This window comes from Rhipicephalus microplus, chromosome 10 (genome assembly GCF_043290135.1).
Source record: "Rhipicephalus microplus isolate Deutch F79 chromosome 10, USDA_Rmic, whole genome shotgun sequence".
In the NCBI taxonomy this organism is placed as follows: Eukaryota; Metazoa; Arthropoda; class Arachnida; order Ixodida; family Ixodidae; genus Rhipicephalus; species Rhipicephalus microplus.
The window spans coordinates 61,616,825-61,641,560 of NC_134709.1; the positions used below are offsets into that span (position 1 = coordinate 61,616,825).

The 24,736-nt window shown below is 46.9% G+C and overlaps 1 protein-coding gene across 1 annotated transcript in view; it reads left to right on the top strand.

Moving 5' to 3' along the window:
- Positions 1 to 3,071: 3,071 nt before the first annotated feature.
- Positions 3,072 to 24,736, top strand: part of LOC119181659 (glutamate receptor ionotropic, NMDA 1) — a 229,980-nt gene continuing 208,315 nt past the window's right edge. The window contains exon 1 of the mRNA XM_075874662.1: positions 3,072 to 3,458. Within this exon, the coding sequence (XP_075730777.1) occupies positions 3,072 to 3,458 (387 nt within the window). The remainder of the gene's footprint in view (positions 3,459 to 24,736) is intronic.

The window sequence follows — 24,736 nt, forward strand, 5'->3', positions numbered from 1 at the left end:
ATATAATGCGCTAAAGCGTTTGCGATTCATTTTAAATACACATGGTTTTCATGGCAGTGTACATATAGCGCTCTGAAGCGTTCACAATTTATTCTGAACACCGAATATCCAGCACGACAAGAGCGAAAGCATTGACCCACTCTCTCGCGTGGTTGCCTTCAAGGAAATCATTTCGCTCCACGAAAAACGATCATGCCCGAAAGTATCTCTTTTGCTCCGGACACCTCGCTACCTGGTATAAACACCGACTGACCAAAACTCATCATTTTTCCCTATCTGTAAAAATAGGAAAGCAGTAGTTCCATGTTAATGAGTGTGAAGTACGTCTCTATCACACTCACTTTTCTACTAAAAAAACACACTCTCCTGCGTAGAGCGCCCCCTTATCTATTAGAAAAGTCAGCGCACATGCTGAACACAGCCCAGGCTCTTTTTTTTTCGATAAAGCGAGGAAGATTGGGCGTGCGAGCTCTCCTTCCCTAAAACGGGAGAAGAGTCACAATACTGGAGCTAGTGTATTGACTTTCCTCCTCACGTGCGAGGATCATGTGAGAGAGAAGGAAGATGAGAAGAGGGAGGCTCGTTTACGTCACGGGGCCACGCCGAGAGGCGCCGCCAGCGATCGGGGCGCTTTCAGTCTGTGTTCCCTAAACTCCCGCGACCTCCTGTGCAGCGAACCGTCGCGCGCGGCAAGCTGCGCCTGCTGCTCCTGCCGCGTTTTTAGCCGCAGCGCGCCGCAGTGCCGCCGTCCCGTAGGAGGATGTAGAGCGCGCGGGTGCTTACAGGCTGCGAGCGCGTCTGTTTAAGCTTCCGCGTGGTTTCAACAAGCTTTGCCCGCTCCACTACGCCTGGCAGCGAGGCAATTTGTTTCCTAAACTTCCTCTAGTCTTAACGCGTCGGTGGAAAATAACTTTAAAAGGCGATATCAACTTTGTGAAAGCAATTTTTTAGCAATATTGGGAAGCCTAGGTATCAAGAAGGTTAGCTTTAGAAAGGTGAATTAGAAGCATCCGCGAGTAAATTAGTTGGTTTTAGTGGGCTTAAGGAAGGTACAGCCTAATTAAGCCAGAAAAAAAGAGAATAGAAAGAGGTGCAGCCACCACCCTACATAGATCATCATGTTCTGTAGCAAGAATGCTTACGATTATCAGCATATAAGCATTTCATCGTCATCGGTGGATGTAGACTACACTACGTGAGCATTAAAAAACCCATATGCGAAACATCGTTGCATGTGCCTTTACGTTCTTAACATCGATGTACAGCAACTACGTCTAACAACCAGCTACCACAATGCGAGTGGTAAGTGATTCAGCAAGCGTGCCTCTAATCGGTCTAAGGGGGAAAAACAGTTTGCCTTGAGGGCGAGCCCTAAAAATAATTCAGCCGTTTGTTCGAGAAATGTGAAAACTCGGAGAAAAACCAAACGTCGGGCGAGTTGATAAGTACATGGTAACTTAACTTTAATTCCGTGGCATTGGAAGCCACAGGATTGAAAGTCTCGAGCCTCGAATAACAGGCGGTGTCAGTACGGGGTACGAAAACGATAACTCCCCCCCCCCCGTCCCTTTCCGAATAGTTTCGCCTGCCCCACCTCCACCCACTGCCCCCTAAAGCAAGTTGTCGAAACACAAGGCATCATTTTGTGTGACAAAAGAAAAAAAATATATGACGCACTTAAGAAACCACACTGTGCTCGCTGTGTGTCACTGCATCACACCTCATCTAGTGAAAAAAAAATAGAATACCGGTGCCGATCCTGCTTTGAGTCGCTTAAAGTTTGTTTAAGGCATCTCCCAGCCGGTGCCACGATGTTGACGCGACGCAGATAGCAAAAACCAGTGCCCTAAACCAAACAAAAGGCAAAAGAGTGACGTCAGTGCAAATGGAGTGCTCCGAAACGCAGCGTCCCGCATCATCTGTCGCCAGAATCGAGCTCTTTAACTTTTGCCGCTTTTGTTAGCTGTTGCGGGTGGAGGAACATTGTTGCTTCTTTATGCGGCGCGTGTCACCAGACCTCCGTCGGCAATCTTGGGAGGTCGCCAGTGTGATCAATAATGAGCCACAACAGGCTGGAAAGCACGCCAGCGGCAACAAAAAGGAAGCAGCGAATGCGGTGTCCAGCTTTTGTTGGAGGTCAGAAAACCTACTGAGACAGGCTCCAAGCCGCTGTAGGGACCACACCACCAAGGGTTCGCGGAAAGTATGCGGGATTTCACTCGTGGTGCCACCTCCCGACCGTCATCTACAATGACGTAGACGTCTATGCGGAGTACAATTTGTAGGCCTTTACCGCTAATCAGGTCTAAGCCGTAATAATTTGTGCTGGATGTTTCTATATTCACAGTACATGACAACTTACTGAGCAATATTCAGGTCACTCGCGTTTCTAAATACTGCTGAATTGCAAAGTTGAGATCGGCGCGCATACAACCCCTTTCTCCCTTTTCTCTTTCATTGAAACATGGTTTCCGCGGATCTCCGCAAGGAGCCGCTGAGGGCGCTTTTCGGAATCCCAATGCGCCGAGCTCGAAGCCGGCCGATGTGTTGCCATCGTTCAACATGTCGGGAGCACTGGGAGCCCCCGCTTCGAGCGCTGCTCTCGGAGAGACGTAGACCTCTCTGCTGTGGCATCGGGTGCGCTCTTCCTGCATCTTTGACGGCACACTCCCGGAGTTTTGGGAGAGTGAAAGGGTCCAGCAAGAGGGAGGGAGAGAACTTGCGCGGGCGTGTGGTGGCCCGCGCGGTCGCGGCGGGTTGGCTTCTGCTGGCTGCGGCGTGGTGCTGCCGTGTGTCCCGTGCCAGGATTGCGTGCTCGCGGCGCGGTGGTGCTGAGGCGCCTTCGAGCGGCCATGCATCACCGGCGGCGACGCGACTCTGACCCGGGACGACAGAGAATGGCGTCCGCCGAAGTCGCCGTCGCACCGCCGCTGCTGTTGCTGCTGCTGCCCCGAGTGCTGAAGCCGCTGCGGCCGCTGCGGCGGCCGCAGCGTCGGTCCGGCTGTCGGTAGCGCCCGACCGACCCCGGCGGAAGCCGCGAGAGAGACGGGGGCCCTGGCGCCTTCGGCGTCATGGCGCGACCCACCGCGCTGCTGTTCCCTTTGGTCCTGCTGGCTCCGCTGTTGGTGCGTTGCTCGGAGCCGCAGGCGCCGGCGTTGTTGGCCGCGCTGCCCGCGCGCTCGGCCCCGGCGCTGGCCCGGGCGCTGCGGCGCGTGCTGGCGCGCTCGGGCCAGGGCCCCGGCGACTCGCCGGGGCCCTGGTTTGCGGTCACGCTCGCCGTGGACGCCGACACGCGCGCGGCCCTGGCCGCCCTGTGCGCCGCCCTCGAGAACCACAGGCCTCTGCTGGTGGTTTCGATGGCACCGCCTCCGTCAGCTTTCGCGGCAGCGTTGGCCGCGGGATACGCCAAGCTTCCCGTGCTCGCCTACACCGGAGGATACCTGGACAGAGCTGCTCAGGTGAGTGACACGTGTCTTCTGGCCTTTGGCTGTAGTGCTGTGTCCCGCGGAGTATGCTAGCATGCTGTTCTCGTCTCCTCTTTGCGAGGACATGCCCTGGCTCCTCACTATAGATACTCGTCCCCTTGTGCCGAACATGCGATCCTGGTTGTGCTGTTTAGACAAAATCGACGAATTTGTAGGTGGTTTACATTACCGAACATGTGATTTCAAGGACACCTGATTCTAGCAAGTGACGCGTATGACGCATGGGTTTTCTATGTCGAAAATTCTAGCGTGGGCTAGGGATTACGAAATTTTGGTGCTCCGGTAGAACGATGGTTCCCCTTGTCAGCGGTGTTCATTTTTTGGTTCGGTTTTGTGAACGTGGCACAGTAGGGCAAGAACTAAAGTTCGGAAGTTGCGCACTTCGGAACTATGCACGTGCTCTCTTTCAATGTAACGTAGATTACTCTTCATCAGCCACGCGTATTTTCACACAGTTGTTGTTCCCAAGCTTTGCTAAAGCGCACTCGGGAAATATTTTGACAGATATATAAAATCCCGAATCACAGTTACATGTGAATAAATGACTTCATTGTCTTTCCGAACTCCACCATTCCTGAAGTTTCTAGTCACGAATTTGCATAGTGGCCGAACGCGAAGACAGTTATCGTCGAGACTGTCTAAACATTTTGCTCGCAAGAACAGATTCCGGTGAGTTATGAACGATAGCAAGGTGTAGTAAACTTTGTCTAGGAGGCCCTTTAAATTCACCGCTTTGCTTAAGATGTTGTGGTGCAAGTAGCTGCTTCAGATTACTGCTTTATCCGTAAGCGTTCCCTTGCAGCAACTATGCAACGCGAAACACGAAAGGCCTTGCATCTTCAATAGTTGTGTTATTGACAAAGTTAAAAGATTTATCCGAGTTTTATGTTATAACAACATAAACGCAAACTATTGGTAGCGTTAGAATGGAGGAGGAACTGTTCAAACAGCACCGAAAAATTCATGAAAACAAAATTTTGACCGCCTTGAAAGTTGGCTTTTTTGCAATAACATTTTTTATGATGAGAAGCCTGAAATAAGGCTACGGAGTTAGGAAAAAATGCCGGCGGTTTCAATTGAAGGTTGGGGTTGGTGGAGAGCGAACCCACGTAATAAGTTTAGGGAGAAATGAATTCATATTTCACAGTGGCAAGCATTTTAGTTTAGCGGTGGGCGGACTTGGAAATTTCGGAGACGGGACACCGTAGCATATTAAGGGTTGGTAGTAATAGCTGTAATCGTTTTATCAATGTAATATAAATGCCACAGAAATTAAAGAATTGAACACTAATGTGCAGACATTCTTCAATACCGAAAAAAAAGAAGATGGGTAGACATGCGCAGGCTGCGAAAGTAAACAGCAGAAAAGCTAAGTGTCTAATATTGCTAGCATTTATTGGGCGGTGTTCCAAATTTTTTTACACATTGAGCTGCAATTAGTTTCATAGCGAGGCGTTTCGTGTACCACTATAGGTATTTCACATGTTTCCGTAAGATTCTTACGGAAGTATGTGTCTAATATATGACTCCATAAAAATTTCGTAATGAAAACATACGGTAGCATATGAATAGCGCAGGGAACGTTTCAGTAGAGATGTTCGGGAAAGCCACGTGCAGCAATTTTCAATTCGTTTAATTTCCAATCCCGAGAAAGTTCGTAAGTATTCTTTCGAAAACGTTAACGCTTAGTAAGCTACTGCGTGCTCTTCCTGTGAGACCAATCCGCAGGCACTAAAAAGTTGATATCTGTTGGGATGACAGAACAACAACAACAACAAAAAAAAAACCGTATTTTGACGTGAACGAAGAGTCGCTTGCAGCGTTGACAATTTGCTAGATATAGATCATTTTACGAATGAGTGTTGGTGCCGCCTTAATGGGCTGTTAATCTTTGTGTTTCACATACTTAACAACTAAATAAACAGTGTTACGGTAGACGCTTTCACGTGAAAAGGGTTGCGTTAGTGCAGAACGATGCTTCATGGCGTTTTCAGTTCACGTCGCGATGTGCAACGACAAAACTTGAGCTTCACAGCCCAGGATGGCAGGGTCCATGTGTCTCCCAAAAAGAGTCTATGCACAGTACAGCTGTTGCACAGTGAAGCAGCTCGGCTCTAAGAGCGATCAGCGAGACATCTTCGTTATGTTCATCGGGCGCACATGCGCGTGGTTCAGGAGGTTGGCAGCATAGAGTTCTCTAAAATTAACTAGAGGGAAGACTGGCACTTCGATTGTTCAAAAACCATAAGAATTACGGGTATGACATGAATTTTTTCGAGTCTTTGTGCTCGCGAGCGGCCAATGTACTTGCGGCTTCGTTTATTGCTGTGTTTTGGGAAGAAAAGAACAAACCGTTATTCAGTTCGCGATTCGATTTGAAATGGTAAGCCGAAAATAATAATGGGGTGAAGCGTAACAGCTGAACATTTGTCAATTGTTGTTTTGTCACAAAGCAGCTTCATGCCACGCGAAGCCAGAATGAACGTAAAGTACGAAGACTAGGCAAATCCATGTCATGCCCATAATTCCCATGCTCGCTGAAGCGCTATGTGCTGTAGCTCCCGTAGACACTAGCGCCAGAGTTCCCTCTTGTGTATATTCGAGAAACTGTATGGTCGACAATATTCATGTAGCAATATCAACGTCGTGGAGCTTCGTATTGGTAAATCACGATCGTGTGCACAATTAAAACGTTGTGTAAGCTACCATAGACATTTTACGAACTCCACCGTGGGTTTCATATCAACTTCTGGGAGCAGATGTGGGAGCATGGACACGTTGACAAATAACAGCCCGCTTGGCTAGCCATAAACAGGAACCGTCTCCGTCTTGATGACCTACGCCGTAAACTACACTCGAGAAAATTTACGTTACCGCTAACAGGTCTGTTCCGGCGACACTGGTGACCGGTCCGCTCACCCTGTTTAAGATTCTTGCCAATGTGTTCCGTTCTGTCAGCACAGTTATGGTGTCTTTATGGGGTCAGCAATGAAAATATTTGCGCATAAAGACTTGCCGAACACTAAGAAAGAATCCCTTTGCTCCTACCATTTTTCGAGAGGAGAGTGGCACAACATATTTGATGTAGCTACCACTCGTCATTGGGAAGGAAGTCGATAAAAAATTGGTAGTTTATTATTTGAGCTCTAAGAGATATGGTTTTCCGGACACTTCAACGGCGCTTCTGTGAATGCGGGTACCACTCTACATACACTCACGTACAAATGTGAGTACAACGCTCAATACAATAGATTTCACGAGGGATAAATCGAAAACACTATAAACGGGATTCACGCGCTTTCCAAAGCAGATTGTGGCCAAATGTAAAGCGTGCAAGCCGAAACCATGCAGAGAATAAACGCTGTGTTGCAAACAGGAAACTAGAGAATGCATTGTAGTTAGCTCAAAATCGTTCGTATTTTCATTGTCTGTGACTGTTTTCTCTACTACACAAGTGACGACAACAGAATAATGTGCAATGTGACGATCCTTCGTTCGTAAGGAGCCGACGCATTGGACAGGTTGATTACATTTCAAGAAACTTGTATGAATCCGACATGGTTGGTCTCCGAGTGTTGACTCGTTTTTTTTTCGACATATGTTCATAATTTGTTTTGTGACTCGTCATCAGTACAACGCTGTGACAGAACTGAGGAAAATGAGTACTTCGTTGTGAAAAAAGAGAGCACATATTTGTGTCGTGTCTCTTCATATCTAAATTATGCTTTCGCGCTTCTTTCAATTCATCGGTTTGTCCACCCCTTCTGTAGGCATAGAGGACATCAATACTCCAACGTAAGCAGTGAACGTCCACCACTGAGAAAACTTACCTGCACCGTGATGTAAAGCACTAAAGTCGGCCTGATTCACCGGTATCGAGTAACTTTCAGAAGCTCGGCTTAGTGGAGGCAAGAAGTACACGTGTGGAAATGAAAAACGGGTTTGCATACTGGCTGTGGAGGCAACCTAAGATCGGAGGGGGGTGGGGCTGCATCGATATTAAGACGGAACAAAACATAATGGTATTGAGGCAACTGGCATCTGTATTTTTGAGAAGCGGGAATAACTCCCTCGTAAATGGCCAAAAAACCCACAGGTCCGCTTATGGGCAGCTTGCTCTTCGGCAGAACAAGAGAAAGAAGTGGCAGACGTATGGTTGCCCCATAACTGTAACCTAGCAGTTATTCGTGAAATTCACTGCCTTAATGCGCATGATTGCAGAAACGCCCACGGAGCTAAACTCACATCCGCGTCTTATAAATATTGTTTGAGCATCTTCAGTTATTTTTATTCATTTCAGAAGCACCTCCCCATTTCTGTCATCAGGATCCAGGCAGGAGCGCATCACGAAAAAAAAAAACGGAAATATTTGCACTAATAATAATAATAGCATCGCTTAACTAAGGCGCTAAATCGACTGCAATGTGATCACTTTATTGTGCCGGACCTGTGTCTCACCGACGTGCCCCACGGACGTAGGTTGCCGAGATATCAGGGTCACGTCCAACCCGGACTGGGGAGGAAACCACGCGGGCAAGTTGGGGAAACAGAAAAAAAAAACAGGTTTACTGGCAGTATGTACAACTATTTGCAGCGTAAGAAGTTCCGCAAACCTCGAGCGTGGTAGATGAACCGTTATACCGTGGTTCAGAGCCATGTCCAGTCCTCTGCAGCGTCGTTTTGAGCCCTGTCGGATTCCTCCTCCTTGGCTGAAACACCAATCACACACATGACGCCAACCAGCTTGGAATCAGCCAATAACACATGGCCACCAAGTATAGTCATCGCACCTCCTGACGCGATGCTCCTCCGGTCAGTTTCACTGAAGAGAGGGGAAGGGGGGTCCCTCCGGAACAAGTTGGCGGTTGAGTTGCTTCTGCCGCCTTTCCCTGGAAGGGCAGCAGAGGATTAGCGAGCATTAATCGCTCAGACACAAGCTGCGCGGTTGGTCTGCCTCACCGTCTCGCCAAACAAGCAATCACGGGGGAAATTCCTGTAAGAATATTGGCTCACGGACAGTGAAAGTTGCCTCATTTTAATCCCTTTGTTGCTTCCCGCCGCTTGTCGCTCGTTCCAAGAGAAAAGCACTGGGGTTTCGGGGCGTGGGAACGCAGCCCGGCTATGCTTCTCATGACCGGCATGGCGCCCACAGACGTGAGTCAGAACATTAATAACCTATGAGCGTTGTCGCATTAACGCATCTCTATGCACTGAAGGGAGCAGACTGCTAGTTTGAGCAAAAGTGAAGAACCTTCGTGTCTGAAGTGGTAGTATTTACAAGTGTGGTGAATGGGGCTAGTGGGTACTCCAGGATCAGACACGTCATAGAGCATAAGCGAAAGATACATGACAGAAGAAGGGACGCGTACAAGCGCTTGTCTTCGTCCGTTCTTTTCTCGTCCCGTGTATTTGCTGCCACGCTATTGCGTTTTTGATCACAGTGTATACAGACTTGATAAAGATAAGTCCACAACAAAAACCATCCATGCGAAAGATAACAAACAACATTGCAGAAGAGGAGGAAGCAACAGTGTTGGTGGTCTCTCTAAAACAAAGCTTTGAAACAACGCACCCACGCAAAGAGTACTCACAAACATTTTGAGGTACGCAGAAGGAAGAGGAAAAGAACAACAAAAAGAAGGCAGGTTGGTTAACCAGGCACATGCCCGGTTTGCAACCCTACGCTGCGGGAATGCGAAGGGGGTATAAAGAAGAGAGAGAGAAAAGAGAAGAGACGGAGAAAAAAAAATATTGTCATTCAATGGGCTGACGAAGGTACACAAAAAGGAGCAAAAAAAATGAAAGAAGAAATCGGTGTGAGGTTCGCAAACTGTCACCCAGGTCAAATGGTTAAGGTGAGCGCACATAAACACACAGAGAGTGAAGAGAGAGAAAAATCAAAGTTAACTCAAAAAGCTGCCTGTTCTTTTTTTTGGTTGTATAATGAATGGCTTGCACCAATTCTAGTCAAAACAACTTTACTTTTTTTTAGACAATTTAGAAAATTTTAATTCTCAGTATAGCTGTTCAGATAGCGTACAAGTGTTCTAGTGAACGAATAAGGCTTTCGCACAGAAGCGATTCAAAGTGTGAGTGGGATCTACACTGAGACAATCTCCGGCATACTTTATGCGTAGCGGTCTTTTCAATTCGAACAACGTGCTCACTTTACTCAGATTTTGTACAATGTATATTGTTGAAGGGCTCAGTGGCTTTAGCCAAGAATACTTACCAATCATTGAAAGAAGATTCATGTTCTAATTTAGTCGTTTACTTACTGCAAACATGGTCACTACTTTCATATGAATGCATGGTTGATGGGCAGTCCTCGACAGAGACTGCTCGAGTGAACGAGGAATTTCTGGAGAGAGGTTACAGTATTTCAAAACTCCTCGATTCTCAGCATTGTCACTATAACATAGTCAATATTTAACCATTTCACTTTGTAAAGAGTGATGTGCCTCAATATGTAATAGCAGAGCACCATATTTTTGTTGTCACGTGTTCTGGACCTGATACACATTGGAATTCCTTTTTCAGTGTGTACGAATTCAATATCACTGGGACATTGCTTCTCCATTGCCAATGTAGTATCATGACACTGTTCCGCCGCTTTTGTAAAAATTGTTACCTATTAAAAAAAACATGCTTGCTGTTGATAGTTATATTAAGTTCTCGAAAAACAAAACTTTGATGCCCCCAAATACGACATGTCTAAAAAGTTCTGCTCATAATCACAGCGGTAGATGGGCAAAAGTTAAGCATGCGTTGTCTGCTTATGATTCAGGAAAAAAGAAAAAAAAATATTATCATTGAGCTGTTGTTGAAAATTCAGGTAGTCAAGATTGTTGCCTAGAAATGATACACGCGAATTTTTCAGCACCACTGGGTGTATCTCAAATTATCTGAGACAAATGAGTATTGATTGATATGTGGGGTTTAATGTCCCAGAGACAAATGAGTAGTACGCTCAGTAAACGCGGTTTTTTTACTCAACTCTAACGGAAGGTACTGTCAGTTTTGTGTCGGACGCTGTGTTCATCTTTTCGATGCCCCAAGCGTAAGGCACACATTGGCTTAATCTGTCAAACTAACCGGGCAAAATACGCAGATTCTTTCTACAGCAGGTAGGAAAAAGGAGTACGCGAGTTTGTTTTTATTGGCATGACGCAAGTGAAATCAGGTCAGACGAACGCAATGGTAGCAATAAAAGCGTATCTTGCAATAGATTTTCGCGGAAGGAACGCCTCGAGCTATGCTTTTGGCTAGAACCAGCGTAAAAGAGGGCATTCGGTTGCAAACTTTTTCTGACTAGGTTAGCCATGGATACTGCCTGCTGTGATGCAGGTTCTTATTGCTGATTTGTTTCTCCCGGGCTGAGCCTCAGAGAGTTTTTCTAATAAGGACAAAGCCGTTCGGTTTCCAAGAAACACACAAAAAGTTTAATTGAAAAGAAAAAAAGGCAAAGATTCCTCACAAAACAAAACACTTAATAAACAGTTGACTGGACATGACGAAACACATCTGTAAACACCCAACAAAAACGTTCAAAGTCAGTAACCAAACCTAACGTTCGAAAGGGGCTGAGTGATGGGAGTAGCGCAAGATATCTGTTCGGTCTCACCCACACGCTGAATTCCGCCGACGATGAGCAAACCGGAACGCGGTGATTCCGGCTTCAGGACGCGGGCAGGACGGGGATGAAGGAACGCTGGCTGCTGACGACACGTCGAGAAACCAGGCCGGAACGTGGTGGCTCTGGCTTTAGGAGTGTGGACCCGTCTGTGACGAGAGAACGCAGGCTGGTGGTGACGCGTCAGAGAACCAGGGTCGACCTAGTCAAGCAGCTGGGCGCACAGCTCGGGCCCGGAGCCCGACGGCTGTAGCTCGCCTGCCGGAACCAAAGTCCGCAGGCCCTGGAAAGGAGTTCAGGACCGGATGGCCACGGTCCTTTGGAGCGGGAACACGACGGCAGGAGGCCCCGGCCGGTTGAAGACCTGCAGGCTCGGGTCCTACGCCCGACGGCCCATCTTCAGCGCCCGGTCTGGTGACGACCTTCCGCTTGCCCCGTCTTCCTCGAACTCCCCTTGCTCTCGTCTCCTTAGGCTCCTGCTTCAGCTCTGGCCCACTTGTCTCGTTCTCATTGGAGATTCTGTACTTTCGTGGTACCCAGCCATTGGGCCTTGAAATCTCCGTGGTCTATGATCATTGGTTACCTTATCTTTTATTTTGTTCACGGGATGCCACGCGTCCTCATGCACGCGACATCTTCACTGTCGTCGTCTTCGTCGTTGTCTAGGCAGCACCGCGCGTGCACTCTGTTCTCTTCTGTTTTTGTGACGCGCACTTTCCAAAGGCGCGCACTTTGAACGCGCACCACACATCACATACGCCCCCCTTTTATTCAAGTTTTTTTTTTTTTTTTAGAAAAAAAAACTGCCGATGAGTGCGCGTTCTGCACTACGTCACAATTAAACCACATATTTGCACCACGCAGTTCAACACATCACCGGGCTACAGTTCGCTACATCGTCCAAAGGTCCACATTCGCTAACCACTATATACACACGAAGCAAAAAAATTCTGAACTCAACTAGCGGATCATAAAAATTCCCAAATTAGCCTGTTTAATACAGCCCATTTTTTTTTATATATACCCTATTAGGTAAAAAAAAGAACTACACATCGAGTCAATGTTATATTGCATGTAACTTCTTAAACTGTTCCCATGAAACAGCCTTCCGCAGTCCGAAACCAAGATCCAGAAGAAATCACCAGGAAATCAAACTTGACGCTTAAGTTATAGCGTCCCAAACAAAATGTTTAGTGGCCCTAACCAATTGACAAGAGTGAGGAATTCGACGCCGGTGGAAGAATTGTCGGCCGTAAGCTCGTCTGAACCTACAGCTGCGGATCACCAGACGCCCAACCTCTAAATCACAAGCATACACACTGGAATGGATGTATGCCAGTCGGAAGCGTTGCCTCAAGGTGCGCCAGTACAACCACGTCTGAATGACTTCATGCTTCCCGGGAACGCCTTGCTTGAGCTCGTAAGCCGACAATCGTTCAGACACTTTTAGAGATGCGACCTCTTCAACCGAAGATGCCAGAGAGCACCAGTCGGCGTCCTTCCTCGTACAATGAGTTGCTGGACCATTACTCCCTGCGTGCTCAGCCTCCATCACTTCAGCTTTTTGTCTTGCTCTTTCATCAAAACTTTGAACCCCTCTGCCCGAGTCATCGTGCCTATCCTCATTACTACGTAGAGCTGACTTACACTGCAACTCTACTCTCTGTTCTTCAAGTTTTTCTGCATTTTGCTCCAGTTTACTCATGAAAGCATCATCTACAATTTCTCGAGAACTCAAGCCCTCTCTCTGTATAGGCGAGTTATATTCATCGTGAAAAGCTGTGCACGTAGCACCTGTTGCTACATCCAGTGGCCCAAAACAAAAGGCAGAAACTAGATCGGAGCTTTCATTACGGCATTCGCCGGCGTTAGCTAGATGTTTTATTGCTCCTTCAATGGAGCTCTTCAGAGACAATCCTACCTCTGCATGAAGTGTGCTTGACTTCTCGCAGGTTTTAACACACCCTTTACTTTGAATGGAACGTTCTTGTTCCATGCTCACGAAGCATTCCCGTGCTTCAATAAGCTCCTCGAGCCTTTTAGTTTCTTCACTACCCACCTCCCTGTCATACGCTTGCCTAGTTTCACTCTCTAGCGAAAGGTCATGAGGTGGTACAGGGTCAGCCTGATATAAATTCAAATCGCTCGTGACGTAACTGCTGTCAGAGCACACCTCAGCCACTCGTTCACTCCTCTGTATCCCCAGCTTCCCCGTTCTTGCCAGGGCAAGCTCGAGTCGCCGCTCGAAATCCACCCTCTCTAATTGGAGCTGCTGCTTCTTTGCGCGTGTCTCCAGTTCGAGCTGTTTTTCTTTTTCGCGCGTCTCGAGCTCAAGCTGCTCCTTCTTGGCCTGCGTCTCCCGTTCCAACTGTTCCTTTCGAGCTTCTCGTTCCGCAGCCCGTTGCTCACGCTCCCTCTCCATCCGCTCCTCGTACCATACTCTAAACTCCGCTCCCGTCAGTCCCATTTTATCCGCCAACTCAATTAACTCCCACGTGTTCGTCATCGTGTTAACCGCGTCAAAAAATCTACTGGAAAAACAAACGACTTTGTCCTGTCGCAGCGGACGCCAATTTGTGATGCAGGGTTCTTATTGCTGATTTGTTTCTCCCGGGCTGAGCCTCAGAGAGTTTTTCTAATAAGGACAAAGCCGTTCGGTTTCCAAGAAACACACAAAAAGTTTAATTGAAAAGAAAAAAAGGCAAAGATTCCTCACAAAACAAAACACTTAATAAACAGTTGACTGGACATGACGAAACACATCTGTAAACACCCAACAAAAACGTTCAAAGTCAGTAACCAAACCTAACGTTCGAAAGGGGCTGAGTGATGGGAGTAGCGCAAGATATCTGTTCGGTCTCACCCACACGCTGAATTCCGCCGACGATGAGCAAACCGGAACGCGGTGATTCCGGCTTCAGGACGCGGGCAGGACGGGGATGAAGGAACGCTGGCTGCTGACGACACGTCGAGAAACCAGGCCGGAACGTGGTGGCTCTGGCTTTAGGAGTGTGGACCCGTCTGTGACGAGAGAACGCAGGCTGGTGGTGACGCGTCAGAGAACCAGGGTCGACCTAGTCAAGCAGCTGGGCGCACAGCTCGGGCCCGGAGCCCGACGGCTGTAGCTCGCCTGCCGGAACCAAAGTCCGCAGGCCCTGGAAAGGAGTTCAGGACCGGATGGCCACGGTCCTTTGGAGCGGGAACACGACGGCAGGAGGCCCCGGCCGGTTGAAGACCTGCAGGCTCGGGTCCTACGCCCGACGGCCCATCTTCAGCGCCCGGTCTGGTGACGACCTTCCGCTTGCCCCGTCTTCCTCGAACTCCCCTTGCTCTCGTCTCCTTAGGCTCCTGCTTCAGCTCTGGCCCACTTGTCTCGTTCTCATTGGAGATTCTGTACTTTCGTGGTACCCAGCCATTGGGCCTTGAAATCTCCGTGGTCTATGATCATTGGTTACCTTATCTTTTATTTTGTTCACGGGATGCCACGCGTCCTCATGCACGCGACATCTTCACTGTCGTCGTCTTCGTCGTTGTCTAGGCAGCACCGCGCGTGCACTCTGTTCTCTTCTGTTTTTGTGACGCGCACTTTCCAAAGGCGCGCACTTTGAACGCGCACCACACATCACATACGCCCCCCTTTTATTCAAGTTTTTTTTTTTTTTTTAGAAAAAAAAACTGCCGATGAGTGCGCGTTCTGCACTACGTCACAATTAAACCACATATTTGCGCGTTCAAAGTGCGCGCACCACACATCACACCTGCTTAAAAGGTTTTCCTTCCGCTGATGTCTTGCCAATAAGCTCGCACGTGTGTAGCAGGACTCGTGCAAAAGATGTTGTTTGTATACAGTCAAACTGTGCTACTCATGCTACTGTCGATAATCTATTACATATCACAAAACAAAATGAACAAACGGTATCTTAATGTGTTAGCCACTCTAAATATGACTCTTGTCAAAGCATAGCATGCTTCGTTTATATAGCAACTCCTCGGTTGCTGTTTTGAAAGCTGAGGTTTAGCTTCCAGCCGTGGCGACCCCGTTTCGACAGATGCAAAATGCTGCCCCCCTCCTGTTATGTCTGGTGTCACTGCACGTTAAGTAATACCAGATGGCAGAAATTTCTGGAGCCGTATACTACGCCGATTCTCGTATGTTGTAGCAATACCGGCAACCGCATGACTGCCGCCGCGGTGCGCGTGTGCATCTAGGCGCTGCCGGAGATGCAAGTTTCGCACTGTAAGGCCTAGTGCTTCCGTAAATATTCGCTTTTCGCAGGTCAGTGGTCTCGAAGGCGCGGCACGCGGACCTTTTGTCAGCAGCTCGGCCCGCAGATGACTGTGTCTGACTCAGTACTTTTCACTTTCTTAATAAGGACGTTCGTAAGCGTTAAAATGTGCTAAATGTTACTCGCATTACCTTCTCTTTTATTGTAAATAATATCGCTTTCTTCGGGTATTGTGCGCGATGACGTGACAGATCTGAAAGTTTCTTTTTCTTGGGGCACCACTAGCCGTCACGTCTTTTTTTTTAATCCATACTTTGGACCAAAGTGTTTGTCTATGCAGAAGTAGCAATACAGTAACTAAATCATCTCAAGGTAAGCAAAATGTAAAAAAAAAATTGGCAGGTCCGTCGTACCTGGGAATCCACGTTATGCGAAGCATGTGGAAGAAAGGTGACCATGTTGCAATTTGTTTATTGAGCGTCACATCATAAAATTACGCTAAATTAATTTACAAATGTCACACACACAGACATATTTTGAAGTGTTGCAGATGTTCATATAACCACTTGTTTGCACTTGCGCAACGATGCCAACTAGAACATGCGTATTAGCAACACGAGAAGCTGATAGGAAGCGCTGATGCTCGCGAACATGCTTGCCCTGGACACTTTTACATAAATCAACTTCAGCGCATGGCAACTAACAACATCTGACGTTAAGCCGACGTAATGGCTGTATCAAAATAGTACATATGTAATGTTTATAAGATTAGGTAGGGGGCACTGAAACCACTATTAACATTTCACGAATATTAGCATCCATTTGAAAAGTAGTTCCGAGACGTGGCCTAGCTCTGTGGTAAAATGCCTCATTGGCACCCAGAATGCTTGGGTTAGATTCCAGCTGGGACTCGTCGGGTCGACGCTATACTGATGTCGGGTATTTCTTAACACTCGTGCGTTAAAATTGCCCATATTGTGTTCTCATCTTTCCTGAGCAGATACCAAATGTCCGTCACCTGCGGCACATACCCGCATACCAGTGGCACATGCCCACCCGTCTTGTGTGCCACTGTCTGGCGGGAAGTGTTTGATGACGAACGCGATGGGATTGTGGCACTATTCAGGTCTTGACAAGCGCGTCGCATTCTTCAAACCATCTTACCCTCTCATGCTAATTTTGGTTCACGCCAAGTAAAAGTCGTCAAGTAAAAGTTCACGCCACGAGTGACGCCAAGTAAAAGTGACGCCAAGTGACCCCAAGTAAAAGTTCACGCCACGAGAGCACCCAAACGTAAGCGCGCTAGATAAATAGATTGATAGATAGATAGATAGATAGATAGATAGATAGATAGATAGATAGATAGATAGATAGATAGATAGATAGATAGATAGATAGATAGATACGCTCGAAGTCGCCGAAATTCAGTAAGAAATGCTTCGCATAAAAAAAAACGGGAATGCGCATGGTACATGAAAATGATGCAACTTATGGCTGTATATAGCGTAAGACGACATGCATAATTAACACAACAGATGAAATAAAACGTTAAAAAATAATGTGCGAATAACAGCAGCGAACTTAAACTTCACAGGATGTATACAAGTAAAAAAAACTAAAAGAAATGGACAAATTAAATCACGTGGCCTTGAGAAAAGAATGCAAAGTACTGAGCACAGTGAAGTAAAGAATTCCCATGAAATGAGAAGAAACTCTTCAAACTCTGCTGAAGTATATGCTTGATTTTAGAAGAAAAGGTTTTCTAATTCTTTTGCAGTGTTTCTTGGTTGCAAGACACGAAGAATTTCAAGTCATTGAAATATCATGGAACAGAAGCTGCATTTCAATCATTGTGGTTATCGGTATCCGTATGTTTCTCGAATCCTTATGACAAATGTTTCAGAAATAACTAATTCTTCCAAATTGCTTCTGTGGGATTCGGCAAATTGGCGACAAGATGAAGAAAGAAAACTGACACGGAGGCGTTTTTAGCATGACGCAACAAGAAATCCAGACGGATTGCTCAGAAAGAAATCATCTTAGTTTCCGCAAAGTTCGTACTGCTCTGGTAATCGAACCCGAGACCAACACCTTTACGGGGCGTCACCTCTAGAAATTAACTTTACCAGGAAGATAGGGAACGTTGGCTGCTTTTCTTTTTTGGAACAACTTCGTGTTGCAAACGATTGATTGTCAATTGTCGTGTCTTCAATGACCCTTAGATGACAAACGCGGGGCCTTCTTGCAGACGGCAACGTGGAATGATTGTTTGTTAAGCCACCATGGTGGTCTAGTAGCTAAGGCTCTCAGCTGCCGACCCACAGGTCGCGGGATCAAATTCAGGCCCCGGCGGCCGCATTTTCGGTGGTGGCATAAATACTTGAGGCCCGTGCACTTAGATTTAGGTGCACGAGAACCCCAGGTGGTTGAAATTTCCGGAGCCTGCTCTTTTACGGCGTCTCTCATAATCATATGATGGTTTTGGGACGTTAAAAGTTAACAATCATTATTACCTGATCGTTTATTACCCCCTCCCTCGCCTTTCCACGCCTTCCCTGTTCCAGTCTTCACACTGTCGGCTCTTGCAGAATCAAATTTAGTGGCTGCGGCCAGCCAGCAGAGCTTGAGACCCACGTCATGGATTTTGGCGAGTGCGTTTGACACGCGTAATTGTTTATGAGCGGGCTTGTTCCCGATTACCAGCTTTCACTGCACCTGTCACGAGTCGTGGAAGGGTGAGAAGGAATGCCAATGAAGTTTGGCAGCCCGGTCGGAAATGGTGCACGAAGTCTCGTCTTCGCCCTTTGAAGCAGCGAGCAAAAAAAAAAAAAAAAGCAACGTGTCTACCTTGCGGGTCCCCCCTTTTAACCACCAGGGCATGCCTATAGAGGACGGGGAGGCTGTCATAAGCAGATGCGCCACACGATGCCGCAAAATGTCGACACCGACGTCTCACGCATGAAAGGCTACCTGAGTAGCGAACGAGGAGAGAAAGCGCACACGTAGGCGCTTTCATCACCGATGCCCGCCGGCAGCTTCCAACAAGACCTATAAGAAAAAAAATGAAATAAAATATTGGGCACTTAAACGGCGCTCCTTCAACAATGAATATGTCGACAGCAACCCTCGAAATTTGTCAAGCGGGACGTTTCGTTTTGTTTAATCTATGCGAATGTCAAGCTGATGACTCTATTGCACAGTGCCTACATCATCACCAATTAGATTATTTGTATTCGAGCTCGCTTGCGCTTATGTATGCCCTAGCTGTGTGTGTGTGTGTGTTTGCGTTTTCGCGTGCGTCTCTCTGTGTGTGTGTTTGTGTGTGTGTTTGCGTTTTCGCGTGCGTCTGTGTGTGTGTGTTTGTGTGTGTGCTTGCGTTTTCGCGTGCGTCTGTGTGTGTGTGTGTGTTTGTGTGTGTGTTTGCGTTTTCGCGTGCGTCTCTGTGTGTGTGTGTTTGTGTGTGTGTGTGTGTTTGTGTATGTGTGTGTGTGTTTGTGTGTGTGTGTTTGCGTTTTCGCGTGCGTCGCTGTGTGTGTGTGTTTGTGTGTGTGTTTGCGTTTTCGCGTGCGTCTCTGTGTGTGTGTGTTTGTGTGTGTGTGTGTTTGCGTTTTCGCGTGCGTCTCTCTGTGTGTGTTTGTGTGTGTGTGTGTGTGTGTGTTTGCGCGGGTCTGTGTGTGCATGCTCCCGCGTGCGAGCCTGTTGGTGTCGTATGCTGCAACCCCATCAATCACAATGCTTAGTTTCGTTTATTTTTATCAGAAGGCTTGCTCACATCTACTGTGTTATTCAACATTGACAAATATTTCATCCTTTTCGCGATAGTAATCGTTATTAACCTCTTTCACACGCTTTTGACGTGTTACTTCCACTGCCTAAGGCAGTATTTTTGCGCGATCGAGTTGCGGCTCGCGTTCTCTGTACGCCAACGTATTTAGGGCGAGAACTTTGGTTGCCTCCTCAAACGGGAAAATCGCGATGGGCAAGATGAGTGATGGAAAAAAAGTATCATACTGTTTTACATCGCCGTATGATACCATCACGACGTAACAGGTAGCCAAAACTGCGACGTCATAACGACATGAGTTCACATGATGATGTCATCGGTTGGTCCAAAGCTGGCTGATTCTGGAGGTACTGCTAAAGCTACTTAAGGTAAAGAAAGCGTCCAATATCTCCGACACCAGAGTCAGTACAAAATCACGTTAAGGGCTGAAAGCTTTTGGGGAGAGTGAGGCAGTGAGTAATGTCCACGGCGAAGCAAAAGATGGCTTTTGCCTTGGAGTCGCCTTAGGCAAATGCAATAGGAAGCGGGTGACTTTTTGTTCGTGCTTATCGTCCAAGCCGGACAAAGCCAGCGCAGGACAAATGTGCAGTCGAGCAGTTGAACGGGAGAGTAATCTGTGCCCAGAAGAGTACACACATGAGCACGTCTCCTTGTCGCAGAAACGAAGAATAAAATACATGCGCCTACGAACCGTCGCGCACGTCTGCGCTCCTGACGTCACGCCAACTCACGAAAACCCGCAGGAGCCACGTGATTAGAACTGCGCCAATCCTCGGTCACCCCCCCCCCCCCCCCCGAGGTTGAAGAGCGGAGTGACTCGAAAGGCTTTGCGCTGGCGCGGGGTGCCCTGAAAGGACCCGACGAATGCGATTCAGAGCTGTTGTGACCGCAGCAGACATGGTGCAACACTTATACGCTTGCACTGGTTTCAAGCTTGCACATTTAGAAGTGTTTATTAACCGCAACAAGCCAGAAGAAAGAGTCCACGGTGAACATAAGTAGGCTGCCTTTTATTAAAGCAGCAGTAATTACGATAGCGATGACGTCAGTGTGGTCATACAGATGTGCACAGTCACCTACGCCACGCTGCACTTACACGCACAGGCGCACGCGCAACGACACAACAAGTGCACTTCATTTCAATGAACCGAATGTTATGGTAAAGCAGGTCTTGGTTTTTGGGCCGTCTCGGCACCGCTGTTGTCCGTACCATGCCATGTTGTCGGCGATTCACTTTCGGTGTAACCGAGCGTTGTCATTGACGTCAGCTATATACTTCGGAATCGCTGCTACGGGGTTCGTGTTATACAGGTAAGATGACCGTTTACTACGGTGGTTTCAGCAGGTATAAACCACAGCGGGTAGCTTAGCATGCAGTGCGTGGTGTTGAAAAACTCGAGGGTGTGGGTTCGATTCCCGGCCCTAACGGCCGCCTTTCTGTGGGTGTAGACTATGGGGTTGGTACAGACAAATAACACCCATGAACTTGTGTGCATGTTAAAACGCGTTATAAAAGCCACGTTATGGAAACCCATGCGGCCGAAATTTAATTCGTAATCCATGCTGCACCGTGCCTCACAATTAAATGATTGTATTTGACACGTCATTTGACACGTCACAATGTAATGATTGTATTTGATACGCTGCTTTCGCTTCTATACTTGACCTTATAATTATTAGCCAGACTTTCCAAGATTTTCTGTTTCTGTGGAACAAGATATTTCTGATCATGAACTTGTTGCTTTTTCCTGCATTGATATTACCAAGTCGAGAAGTATCCTTTCGTTCTATATATTCTGTTTCATTGTTTTACATTTTTCAGTGCTTGTTTCTTTGTTGGTAGATTCATTTTGTTGTCAGTATATTATCTTTGAGTAACTGAGTGGAAGAATTGCAACTCATGATTACGGAGTTAGACAAGGAGAGCAAAAAGATGGGTCTTAAAATTAATCTACAGAAAACGAAAGCAATGTACAACAACCTTGGAAGAGAGCAACGCTTCGAGATAGGTAATAGTGCACTTCAAATTGTGAAAGACTATGTCTACTTAGGGCAGGTAATAACCGCGGAGCCGAAATACGAGATCAAAGTAAATAGAAGAATAAAAATGAGGTGGAGCACATTTGACAAGCACTCTCAAATTATGACAGTTAGATTGCCACTATCTTTCAAGCGGAAGGTATATAGCAGCTGTATCTTGCCGGTACTTAGCTACAGAGCACAAACATGGAGACTTACAAAGAGGGTTCAGCTTAAATTGAGGACGACATAGTGAGCAATGGAAAGAAAAATGGTAAGTGTAACCTTAAGAGACAAGAAGAGAGCAAAGTGGATTAGGGAACAAACGGGGGTTAAAGATATCATAGTTGAAATCAAGAAGAAGAAATGGACATTGGCGGGGCATATAGTACGTAGACAGGATAACCACTGGTCATTAAGGTTAACTAATTGGATTTCCAGAGAAGACAAGCGGGTTAGGGGGAGACCGAAGGTCAGGTGGGCAGATGAGATTAAGAAGTTTGCGGGTGTAAATTGGCAGCAGCAAGCACAGGACCGAGTTACTTGGTGGAACATGGGAGAGGCCTTTGTCCAGCAGTGAACGTAGCCAGGCTGATGATGATGATGAAATTATCTTTGATACCTTCACACCTTCTACTCCTTGTTTGTACCTTTTCCCCTTCGGCCTGGGCCTTATCAAGGCCTGCAGTATTCCTAAATAAATAAATAAATAAATAAACAAATAAATAAACAAAAAAATGAAACCCAGCAAAGAATATAGCACTATAAACGGATATACTTAAGTGTCGTATTCCTAATCATCTGAGTAAAACGGAAGCCTCACATCAGGGGACCATGTCGATGTTGAATACTCATGGACTAAAATATATATTCCTCAAGCTAACTTGCCCCGCCGCGGTGGTCTAGTGGCTAAGGTACTCGGCTGCTGACCCGCAGGTCGCGGGTTCGATTCCCGGCTGCGGCGGCTGCATTTTCGATGGAGGCGGAAATGTTGAGGCCCGTGTACTCAGATTTGGGTGCACGTTAAAGAACCCCAGGTGGTCAAAATTTCCGGAGCCCCCCACTACGGCGTCTCTCATAATCAAATGGTGGTTTTGGGACGTTAAACCCCACAAATCAATCAATCAATCAAGCTAACTTGTGGCGCATCGCCCGGCAAAGTGTTCATTATATAAAATGTTGCGTCAATTTTTGCTCGATGTCACCGCCAATGCTTTAGTGCATTCACGTTGAAGCATTTTCACATTTGAAGAGAGTTCGATTTAACAGATATTTAGATTTGCCGAAGTTCGATACCACCATTTTAGATGATATTACAGATAATTTACTGCTACCGTGTTCCATTGGTGTCCTGTAGGCGTAACTTACGCTGTCACACTCGCGCCAGAACCAGTATTGCCTTTAGCATTACAATACAAATATTGATTTGTCTCGATATGACATGATTATCTCGTACATTCAGTTATCTCGTATGTATGGCCTCTCTCTAGATCACCCAGAGGCTGGAAGGGAATACACGTCGCGTCTTTTGCAACAAGTACGAGATGCGCGGGAATCCCGTGATTAGAGTCAGGTGGCGCTCCGATGTCGAAGTGAGAGCGCCTCAGAGCGCTCGGCGTTGGAGCGTGGTGCCCTGAAATATCAAGCCGTACGTATTTGAAGCGTTTGATTTCGACCTCGCCAACGTGGCACCTGCCGCAAGAGTGCTCTTGGGTGCTCGAAAACGGACCAGTCCGATGTACCATATTGTGTCGAATGTGTTTGTGATGTTGCATTTTAATCTGTGAAGACTGTAAAAAGAAAGAGAAGTGGTTTTCCTCTGCCACCAATGCAACAAATTTGACTTCCGGTTAATGATTTGGAGTCTGGTGTCTACGACAAGCATTTTTTTTCATCCAAACGATTTGTAGAAGCTTTCCTGAAACAATTGTTCTCGATTTCCATCGCCTGGCCACGCACGCGGGCGCCACAGCAGCGAGGAATTTTTTCGGGGGATATTGTAAGGAAATCGCCGAGACCAATCGTAGCTATTCGTTACACTAGCTGTAACAGCTGGAGCTCGTTTTCAAGGAAAACGGAAAGATAATAGTAGTGCGGACTGCGTCACTAACGCCCTCTTTCTGCAATACCAAGTCGACACATTCACCACGAGAAGTTTTCCCGATAAACCAGAATTGTGACTTACGCAATGAAATGCATTTTACGACGACCCATAGAAGTTTGCGCACATCTTTTTCCATCGTTTTTTTTGTTAAGAGCGAACCACAAGTGATTTTTAAACGTTTAAGATACAAAAAAGTAACAAGCGCGGTTGAATTTTTGTGAGCGACATAGTTCCAAATAAGTCAGATTGTTATAACTTGTAATCCCACAGTGAGGCACTGACGACGATCTTTCAGCAAGGAATTCAAACTCTCTGAATGAAACCATGATGGGATGCAAAGCAGCAGCGTTGTACACGGGCGTTGTCGCGGTTGCTGGAAGAATGGTTTGAAGCAAAACTCGGTGTAGCGCTTACTCGAGTAAACGTTTGTTTAAAACGCAAAGACATGAGAAGCGGGCTGGGTATCATGTAAGTTTCATCGCAGATAAACGAGCCGAAAGAATGTTTCCACTCGACGTACGGTCGAGCATAACTGGCGGTGGAGAGGGCGAAGCGAGGGAGAAGTGTGTTCCGAGCGGGCGGAGGAGTCAGCAGCGGCAGGTGCTGCGGGTGAGGGAGAAAGAGACGTCAGCTCGCACGTTTCACGAAAGCGTGTGAGAGGAGCGTGACGTCAACGCGCAGCTGCGTCGTGACCCACTTGGCACCGCTCTAACACCTGCGGTGAGGGGAACTCGTTGCAGTGCATTCGTACAGAAGCACCTACGTACGACGTTACACACGTGAGTCAAAGAGCTGCTTCGTATCTATAAATGAAATAACCCTTGCTCTTTCGGGGACAATAGAGGCAAGTGGAACGCTGTTTCTGCGCGCCTGACATGCTCTATTTCTTTAGCGGTGAAGCATCTTAAAACCACACAATATCTCTTCGTCCATAAAACACCCCAGTTGCCTACAGCGAATGTTGAAACTGAAACATCTGTGAACAACAAAAACGTTGTAAAAAACCACTAACCAGAACACACAACATAAAAGGCTACAACACCGAAAAAACAGGGAATAATTGATTAGAGCATATCGCAGAACAAAGGGTTAACAAGAACAAAATAAAATGCTCTTAACCACAACAAAATAAGAGGCCACGATTTATAATGCGCTGCACGCTGCTTCGCCCCATCGTCACTATTCACTTCGTTGATATGCGGGTTTTTTTTCTTTTTGTAGGATGGTGCGGTGCTCCACTTTAACCATTTTTTTCTTCAATGCCGCTGAAATACGGCTTTTATGGGAAAGCTGCGCTAGAGTTTCCGCGGACATTGATTGCCACCCTGTTGAGCACAGCCGGAAACATTTGGCCGTAAAAATAAATACTTACGTGAACCATGTGTGCTGCCATGCGCAATGATCGGACGAGGAAAATGTAGCTTCGATACCGGGTTATTCATGAATGCCACAACCCAAAAAAGTTTTATTAACAGGAAAAATAAT